The sequence below is a fragment of the Urocampus carinirostris genome, chromosome 10, assembly GCF_059441175.1.
Source record: "Urocampus carinirostris isolate Australia breed hairy pipefish chromosome 10, RoL_Ucar_1.0, whole genome shotgun sequence".
Taxonomy (NCBI): Eukaryota; Metazoa; Chordata; class Actinopteri; order Syngnathiformes; family Syngnathidae; genus Urocampus; species Urocampus carinirostris.
Genome location: NC_142358.1, coordinates 869,701 through 880,146, shown reverse-complemented (window position 1 = coordinate 880,146; position 10,446 = coordinate 869,701). Strand labels below are relative to the sequence as shown.

The window sequence follows — 10,446 nt, the reverse complement described above, 5'->3', positions numbered from 1 at the left end:
GATTCACATTCATCTTTTTCGGCCAATTGCAGGCTTTGTTTCGCCCCTTTAGCCTATGCGAGCCTGTAAATGATAAAAAGGATCCGCCCTCTTTACCTCCGAATAACTTTAGCCAATAGTGACTGATTCAAATGATGATTGACACATTGGTTAGGAAATGAAACGCCGGTATATAAATCCCAGCATACACCGCAGACGACTTCGCCTTCGGGGGAAAATCTAGTCGGCGGCTGCTTGCTTTAGTTGCAAGACTTAATATTGATCCATATATAAGGCGCACTGTATTATAAGGCGCATGGTCAGCTTTTGAAAAAAATAAAGGCTTTTAGGTGCGTCTTATAGTGCGGAAAATACGGTATATATATATATATATATATATATATATATATATATATACATATTTATGTATGTATATATACATATTTATGTATGTATATGTACGCATATATCATACCTTTCAAGTACTACGGTTTTGCCGTAATGAGTACGGTTTTCTTGAACCCACTACGGTATTACTGTTGGGCCACAAAAACTACGTTTTCTTTTGTATAAGTCTTCGGTGCCGTCCGTACACTTTGGATTACTTTCTATCATATCCATTATGGGGTTTAACGCACAAAAATGCGTTTATCCGAGGAATCAACTCCTTGCCCTGAAGAATTCTCGCGCCGGCGTGTTGAGGGCGCCCTATCGTGGATGCAGTGCTGGAGCTCAGGCTAAGCGGCTAGCGGCGTTATAAGTCTTCTGTACAGTCCGTAACCATGGTAAATGTAAACTCTTACCAAATAAGACCTACGAACTAGTTGTGCTGGTGAAAAACATCAAAATGTACAGGGAGTGCAGTTTGCTGTGTTTTACGGAAACCTGGCTCACGTCTAGCATCTCGGACGCTAACGTGGAGCTACCTGGAGCAATCGGTAGCTACCGGAGCTGACCTCCTCTCCGATTCCCGGCTTAGCGCGTGACGTCATCCACTCTGCTAAACGGAACCCCGGAAAACGAAAAATCTCCATCGGCAAACATCGCAGGTCATTGACTACGCAATTTATTCAAAATGGTTATTATTTCATATCGAAACTGATCAAAATCAATTACCGTAAATTCTATAGAGCGCACCTGATTACAAGCCGCACCCACCACATTTTAAGAGGATAACTGCTTTTGTACTTACACATGCCGCACTTGTGTATAAGCCGCATGCGCCCACATTAAAACATGTTACACAATCACAAAAGTAACCCAAACCCGACTTTAAGTCCCGCGATTGTACCTGAATATAACGTACAAAGCCCTATGACCACAGCCGGCAAAATGAACGGAAAATGATACCGGTACTTAAGGTTTGATGCAGACCTGCAGAGTCCGGGTCCCGTTGAAAGCAATCCAAGGAAAAAAAGTCAATATTTCCAAAGGTAAGGGTGGGAAAAATATACATCCACTATTTTCCGCTGCGTCCAAAAACACATCTCACCTTTCCTCCACTTCCCGTCAGCCCCCGTTGTTTTCACCCCTTCTTTTTGATTCGCCCGTGGAAAACATATCAGAATAAGTCTCTAAAATAAATACATTACAAAAATATACAGTTGCAAATACATATTATACATGGTTACACATATTTACAAAGAAAGACGGTACACAGAGAGAGTTTTCAAAGCTTTAATAATAACCAGCTGGGTAGCCTAGATGAGAGGGCGCCCGCTCCGAGACTGGGAGGTCGCTGGTCAAGCCTCGGCCGAGTCATACCTAAGACTTACAACATTCCCTCCCTGCTTGGCGCTCGGCATTAAGGGTTGGAATTGGCGGGTTTGGTCACCTAATGACTCTCAACACAGCAGTTGGGTCTGGCGCCGATCGAAGGCGACGAGTCACGTCGATAGCTTCGCGTGACAAAATGATTTCCGGTAGATATCATGTTGATGGTTGATACTGGCTGAATAATAATTAAATAAATAAATTTATAGTAATACAACTTTCATCCCAAACCGTGACTGTTACCGATAGCAACACGCTACTAGCAACACGCTCGCAAAGCAGTAAACGGGTCTGTTAAAAGAATATACCGTACCTGTTAAAATCACGGTACAGTAAGACCTCGGTTATCGCGGTTAATGAGGACCAAAACCACCCGCGATAAGTGAAAATCCGCGAAGTAGCGGTGCACCTTCAAAAAAAAGAAAAAAAAGATCTCATCTCATCTCATTATCTGCACCCCTTATCCTTATTAGGGTGACGCCGCGTCCGCCGAACTCACTCCGTCGCGCGGCCCGGGAGTGACCTCCGCCGACTCCCCCTTTCCTCCCCCGTCCCATCCAGCCGGCCGCCTTATCCCGCGTCCGCTGATGTTCGCCCGAACCCGCAAGAGGTGGTCCCACTGTAAACCATCCTCATCTTCCTGCTTATAACTGACGCCATCAAAGTCCTCTTCCTCAGTATCGGAAAGAAACTTTGTCATACAGACGTCGTCCCACGCTCCCTTATTCCAAAACACGCTAGCAACACGCTCGCAATGAAAAGTTTACGTGCAATAGCTCTGTTTCCTTCTTTATCGGATTGCTCGATTGTTTTTAGCTTGAAAGCTGCGTCATGTGCCTTCCTTTTTGCAAATTGCATGATGAGGTTAAGTTTACGCTAATTTAATTTGTGCACAAGCTAAGAAGTTGCAGTCTTATATTCCAGCGGTCTAAATCTTACCTTTTGTACTCGAGCGCCGCTAGCGGCCGTTAGAAAAATTACATAAATTGGCCGCATCACTGAATAAGCAGCAGGGTTGAACGTTTGGGAAAAAAGTAGCGGCTTATAGTCCGGAATTTACGGTATATAATTATTCACTCACAAATATACTGGAATATCTCAAATCAAAACTTTCCAAATTAAACTGAAAACCAGCCCTAGAACCAACACTGAATAATTTTACTTCAATGATAAAAAACATAAATGTTTTGTGTCTTACTGTATCAAATATTGAAAAGAAAAGAAAACTATGAGGGTTTTCTATGACTTTGTTATATTAAATACATTATTGAGCTTTAAAGAACTTTCTTTTGATTATTTCCATTAGTACAGTTAAGGTAAATTGACAGTAAACATGAAGTTGTGATTGTGAAAATATGTAAAATTTGTTATTTCTTAGCTGCATTTTAAGCCCTGAAAATGCTAAAAATCCTTTAAGTTCAGGGGGGTTAAAATTATATTATATTTATCAGGGGGGTTAAAATTATATTTGCACTTTTACCACTCCCCCATGGCATCGTCCTGGACCTGACCCTAGCTACTTGGCTTTTTCACTAAAAGTTGGCAGGTATGGAAAAGTAAATTGGTAAATGACTGTATAAAGCTCTTATTAAAAAATCTATATAATAATCTAACTGCTTCACATTCAATGCCTTTGATGTCAATTACTTCAGACTGTAAATTTTGTAATCTGTTATTTTTACAGAGGTTTTCTCTAATCTACTTTAGGTTTTCAATGCCTTGCACTAATCTGATTAATGTGTCAAAATTGTGCATTTTTCTTTTATTTTTGTCACTTAGCAGAGAAATGGCAAGCGGTCTACACAATCCTTGAAGCTTTTGGAAACACATCCACCTCTATGAATGCCAATGCCAGTCGCTTTTCACATGTCGTCTCGCTTGACTTTGATCAGGCTGGACAGGTAGCATCTGCATCTATTCAGGTAAATAAAAATAACCCAAATACATACAGAGCATGTCATCAACCCCTTATCGTTCCAATAGCCAGGCCGGCAGGTCGGTGGACTTTGATAATCAAATTTTTGTCGATGTCACCAGTCACTAAAATACGTCATGCTCCCTATTATTGGAAAGCTTGCACTCTTATTATTTAAGGTATGATGACCATTTCAACATATACACATTACAGAAACATCATCAGTCTGAAACACGATTCCCGAAATCTATAAAGCTGTGTAGCTCACCAATAACGTCCCCTATCCGTCATCAAATTTGTTGAATGTCCAAAAAATGGCTTAGTTATATCAAGCGAATTCAACCTTGACATGATAATGCCCACAGATAAACAAAATTCCTTTAAGCATTTCTTCTTCCTTTGACGTTTTGTCTTTGAATCTGTTCGTTTTGCTCCAAAACCTCCATTTAAACCTAAACAGACTCGTAAAATTGTTCCTAATATGGTTGTTAGCCTCTGATCGTTCGATTGACACCCCGCTCAGGCAATAGATGGCTTTTTTTTACAGCCCACTGCCCACATTAGCCTATACGGTCCGGTTTAAATAAAAGACAGATTCCCACCTGTAGTTTTGAATATCTTCAGCCAGTAGTAATTGATCCGAATGATCATTGACACATTGGTCAGCCAATGAAATTCCAAACATAACATTAGGCCATTTTCCAGAAGTATATTAAAATCAGAGCCGAAAATTAAAGTCTGCAACGCAATTCGTGATTCATTTTTATGCACTATTATTACGGGAAACTGTAGTCAATCATTGATTTGACTTCTGGAAAGAGAAGTCAAACATTTACAACTCTTTCACAATGTTTATAAAAATGGCCTAAGTCGAACACACATTTGCAAAAGTTTTAATGCTGTAAACTGGTCGTCTCCAAATGGCCACTTTTGGAAACTGCTACACCTACCCTTGGAAAAATTTATAAAATACATCTTTAGTTTTTCAGATTTTGATCAACTTTGACAAAGCACTGGGTAAGGCTTCAAGCTATTGTCTCACCTGTTTTCCAGCTAAGATACCCACGCTACACAGGCGTTTAATTGCGTTAAGAAATTCAGGTGAGAATAAACACCTTCTATTTCTGTGTGTTCCAACTTAGATTACTCATTGCTTGTAGCCTTTGCAGTAGATATTTCAAGTTGGGACAAAACTTTTAAGTCTTACCTTTCAAAAAAGACCAAAACCTTCCATATTCTTTAAACGGTTCAAGAATCGCATTTAATTTCCTTTGGGTACGTCTTTGTGATATTGATTTTAGAGCAATTTTGCAGGAACGGTAAGGGGTTAAAAACATTAAAAATAATATGGTTGAGCAAAGTAGATAAAAGGATGGTGGCATGCGTTTTTCCTTTCCACTTAGACAATGTTGCTGGAGAAAATGAGGGTGAGCAGAAGACCAGAGAACGAGTCAACCTTCAACGTTTTCTATTATATGATGGCAGGGGCTGACAGCACCCTAAGGTGAATCTACTTATATTTCTGTTGCCAAAAAGGATCCATTACCAAATGGTCATTGGCGTATTTTTTTATCATTGACCCAGAACAGGGGTGTCAAACTCATTTTAGTTTGGAGGCACTTGCCAGACAAAAATGTCACAGGAGCTAGACTAGTAGATTAAAGAGAAAGACAAAAAGAGAGGAAGAACAAGAGCGAAGGAAAGAGAGTGATGAAAAAAGCAAGAGAACAAGAGAGACTGAGAAAGGGAGAAGTAAAGAGAAAAGAAGAGAAAAAGAGAGAACTAGAAGTAAGGAGAGAGATAGCGAGTGCACAATACAACAGGAAGAAGAAGGGGAAACAAAGGAGAGAGAAAGTGAAAGAGAGGGAAAAGAGAGAAGGAAGGAGACTGAAAAAGAAAGGGAAAGAAATAAAGAAAGTGAGATAGAAACAAAAGGTGAAAGAAAGATAGGGATGGGGTGAGAGACAGAGAGAGTCAAGTCAAGTCATTTTTATTTGTATAGCCCTAAATCACAAAGAGTCTCAAAGGGCTTCACAGATTATTACACTATATTACACAGACTACTTTTCAGCCGACGAGAAGAGTAGGTTTTTCATATGCTATGGAGTAGAAGTGAGTTTTAAGCTTAGATTTAAACATTTCCACTGAGGTTGCAGATCGGATCTCAGGGGGAAGAGCATTCCACAGCACCGGTGCCCGGATGGAGAACGCTCTCGAACCAGCAGAACACTTCTTTGCTCTTGGGATCACCAGAAGACCGGCACTCTCAGATCGTAGGCTCCGGACCGGGACATAGGGGCAAATCAGATCTGAAAGATAAGAGGGAGCAAGTCCATGTATGATTTTGTATAATACTAAGAGAACCTTGAAATCACATCTAAGGCTAACTGGGAGCCAATGCAGGTTAGCCAAAATCGGTGTTATGTGATCGTACTTTTTTGTCCTAGTTAGAAGCCTCGCTGCAGCATTTTGTACCAGCTGAAGAGACTTGATTCTAGACTTCGGGAGACCAGAGAGTAGTGCATTACAGTAATCGAGACGGGAGGTAACAAACGCATGAATTATGAATTCCGCATCCGACTGAGACAGTATTGAACGGATTTTAGCAATGTTACGAAGATGGAAGAAAGCGGTTCTAGTAATTTTCTTTTTATGCATTTCAAAGGATAGATCAGGGTCAAATATGACACCTAAATTTTTAACTGAGTCACTCTGTGTGATGTGACATTTGTCAATGTTCACAGCAGTTTTTGAGAATAAGTCCCGGCATTTAGATGGACCAATGACTAACAGTGAGGAGGAGAGTGAAAGAGAGTGAGAAAGAGAAAAAGTAAGAAAAAAGAAAGAACAAAAGAGAAAAAGAAGTGAGAAAGACACAGTGAGAAAAAGAGGGAGAGAGTAAGAGAGAAAGTGAGAATCAGACAAGGAGAAACACGGAGAGAGATAGTGAGAGAAAGAAACATAGAAAAAAAGAGAGGGAAAGATAGAAAGAGGGAAAGAAAAAGAGAGAGGGGGAGAGGGAGAGACCCATTTGCTTTAGCGACATCAAGTGGACATATTTGATACTGCAGCTCATTTATCTCTTGTGCTTCTTCCGGGCTGGAATAAAACCCTCAGCGGGCTGTGTTTGACACCTGTGACATAGAATTATCTTTGACTTAGGTGAGCACTCCTATTCATTTTTGTGTCTGTTATCAATCTGCAAAGGTCGCCACACCCATCTACTCTCAAGTTTCCTGACAGAAGTGCTACAAACAGTGTGTCGGCTTGGTTACTTTGATCCATGGCGATGGCCCTTGCTCTCCTCTTGACTTGTCCCGCATATATGGATTCCGAGTCAGGGAGGTAGCAGCCCGTGATGCCCCATGCAGTCTTAATCACCCGTGCCAGTCGTTTCTTTTCTTGTGCTGTGCAGCCGCCCTGCCACATTGTCAAGTTGGGCAGATGATGCACCCCATTGTTGCTTTGTAAACCTTGAGGAGTAGTCAAGGGAAGAGAGCAGCCCATTTAGGTTTTCTGTGAAAAAGTTTTTTGCTGGGTAGGGCTGCAACAAAAAAATCGATAAAATCAATTATTAACGGTGTTGCCAACCTATTTCCTCATCGATTTGTTGTGTCACGTCATTTATAAGCCTAAGCATGTTAAATTAATGCAAATAAGTGCATTGCATTTTGTTGTGAAGTTATAGGGTTGAAGTTGCACTGGGGTCGGCAGAGCGCGCCCTTATACTGTTTTTATAAAAGTTTTTATTGAACATTGCATCATTCCCAACAAAATTTGCATAACCCAGTCAAACACAAAAAAATCAACAATTTACAAAGGAAGACAAAGTGCTGCAGAAATAAAGAGACAAAAAACAGAAAATGAAATGATAATGGTGACATGTTTAACTTAACACAAGGGGCTGATTTTTAAGCATACTAGATATCATTTGCACATTGGGATTGTTTATCACATTCAAAGATTTAATCCAAAAAACAAATTGACACAATTTGAAAAGTGGGTTTACATTTTTGATATTTTTTGCCAGAGATAACAATTTTGCTACACATAAAATACAATTTTTTGCTTTTCATTTTCGATTTGTGTGATAAATCTAAAGTTGGTTAAGGTGGCTGGAAATATCCATCTTACATATTCACAGGTGTTTGGCATATATTTTTATGTATTTTTGGTTCATTGTTGAGTTTTTTTTGGCAAACATTTAATTTTTAAATTTTTTTTATTTTCCATAATTTTCTATTGTTTTGTGCACTTTTTTTCTATCCGTCCAAATTTTCAATATTTGAACAGAGGAGGAAATGTAAAATGTATTTTTAAAAAATCCTATTCATCGCTTGATCAAAATAATAATCAAATTTATCGATTATCAAAATAATCGTTAGTTGCAGCCCTATTGCTGAGTTTTCTTCACCAAGCGGCAAGTGTTGGTAGACCAGGGGAAGTCTGATGTTATGGTGACCACCAGCTCAACTAATTCTCCGTCCAGGACAAAAAAGGGCTCAGTCTTTCTGGAGCTCCTTAAGTCTACAATGACCTCCTTGGTTTTCTTAGTGTTCAGCATCAGGTTGTTTGGCGAACACCTCTGTGAGAGTTGTTGTATCTCCTCAATGTAGTGGGTGTCATTGTTGCCAAGAGACCCACCACAATTCTATTTATTGGGATTGATGGCAGCACAATCATGAGTAAATAGAGTGAAGAGGGCTTGGCTGAGCACACACCCCGATGGCATGCCCGTGCTGAGGACTGGAGAGGGGGGTGATTTTGGCTCTCTATTTCTCACCAACTGAGACCTGTTGGTTAGAAATTCCCTGATCAGTGGCACAATGACACAGGCAGACCTACCGCATGTGGCTTCAGCAGTAGCTTGTCTGGGATGATGGATGATAATGTTTGTTTACCATCCAGTATATGGCTTGAGATGACCCCTCAAAAATTGAAATTTAAGGACCTTTATTTTACAGAACTCAGCTCCACTTCAACCACCTGGCCGAGAACAGTTTTTTTGTCATAATTCCACAGTCAAAGGTGAGTCAAATCGAATTATATATATTACTGTAGTCAACTTAATTTTTTGTTAAGCTTGGTCAAAGTTTGATAAGACTATCTTTTACAGGCCGAGGATAAACAGCGAGCTTCCCAGCAGTTTACTAAACTGCAGGCAGCGATGAAGGTGCTGGGCATTTCTAGTGCAGAACAGAATGCTCTCTGGCTTATCCTGGGAGCTATTTACCACTTGGGAGCTGCAGGAGCAACCAAAGGTATTGGTTCTTTAAAGCAAATTCAGATTCAGATTCAGATCTACTTTATTGTCATTCTAGTACACGTGTATACAGAACGAAATGTCGATGCATCTGACCCCCACAGTTTCCTTGAATGTACAGATATAAATAAAGTTGTATTGTAATTGGCTACGTATAGTATTTTACCATAGTGCCGATAGTGCAAGAAGAGTAGCTAACCAGATGTGCAAAATGGGCAGTCAGGTTAACAAGTCAGGTACACAGTAACATTAACACTGTAACAATAACGCTGTAATTACCATAGTGCAGAGAGCAATGTGCAATGAGTGGCAAGCTATAAAAAACTGCCAGTAGTGCAAAAAGTCAGATTAGCAGCCGTTTAGATTTAAGTTAACTATATGTTAGATTGACCATTTAACAGTCTAATGGCCAGGGGGACTAGACTATTGCGGAGCCTGGTGGTCCTGCACCGCACACTGCAGAACCTCTTCCCAGAGGCTAGCAGAGTGAACAGTCCATGATGGGGGTGAGAGGGGTCCCCGGTAATGTTCTTAGCATGGGATAGGCAGCGCTTCTGGCCAATGTCCTGAATGGAGGGAAGTGTAGTCCCGATTATTTTCTCTGCTGTCCTCGTTACCCTCCTCACACTACCCCAGTCAGTAGCGCTGCAGCCTCCACACCACACAGAGATACAGCTGGTCAGGACTTGTCATTATAGCATTGTCTTGCGAAGCGTCACTACCCCCTACTGGTCGCACCCAAGAGGACAGCTCTACTCAAAAAAACGTCTAATTTGGCTTGGCTCTTTCGGCTCCCAAACGGCTCCCCAGATTTTTTTTTTAAATGATATATTAGATAGATAGATGTATAGTTACTTTATTCATCCCTGTGGGGAAATTCACACTTCCAGCAGTATCCTTGTGTTTAAAAATAAAATAATAAAATATATAATACAAAAATACCCAATATAACGTTTTTCTATAGAGTATAGAGTATTTAAATAATGAGAAATTATCAATAGTAAAAAAACACTACTCACCAAATTTTTTAGCAATTAGTTATTTCATGTTTTCCAGGGATCCCTGCAAAACTCATCAAATATAAATTAAAATATTCGCAGATATACAAAAAAATGTTCAAAATCCAAAAAGATATAGGTTTTTACACACTAAAAAGAATGAAAGTTGAGCAACAAAAAATCCCAGAAAGTGCAACACAATAAAATATAAATTAAAAATATTGACACTTTAGTGCTATAAGTAAATGATAAAATACAAAAAAATACTATTTACGGAACTATTTAGAAATTTTTATCCAACTTTAATATGGTTTCTGTAGGAGGACAAACATGACACAAACTAATGTTTTCATATGCTGTAAAAACAGTAAATATTACTATGAGACTAACTATAAGATAAGAGAAAAAAAAACTTGCCGCTTGGTGTGTCCTCCTGCCTTCTTTCCTGTTTGAGCGGAGCGAATCTCAAGCTCTGCCACTGTTAAAGGATCAGTGTCACAATATAACGCTGCACTCTT

At 39.8% G+C, this 10,446-nt stretch overlaps 1 protein-coding gene across 4 annotated transcripts in view; it reads left to right on the top strand.

Moving 5' to 3' along the window:
- Window positions 1-10,446, top strand: part of myo18ab (myosin XVIIIA b) — a 297,356-nt gene that overhangs the window by 79,164 nt on the left and 207,746 nt on the right. For 3 of the 4 annotated variants that reach the window (XM_088345491.1, XM_088345490.1, XM_088345487.1), the window contains exons 8-11: window positions 3,532-3,674; window positions 5,071-5,171; window positions 8,632-8,695; window positions 8,784-8,928. In XM_088345491.1, coding sequence (XP_088201617.1) covers window positions 3,532-3,674; window positions 5,071-5,171; window positions 8,632-8,695; window positions 8,784-8,928 — 453 coding nt within the window. The remainder of the gene's footprint in view (window positions 1-3,531; window positions 3,675-5,070; window positions 5,172-8,631; window positions 8,696-8,783; window positions 8,929-10,446) is intronic. The other variant, XM_088345488.1, reaches the window with a different exon arrangement.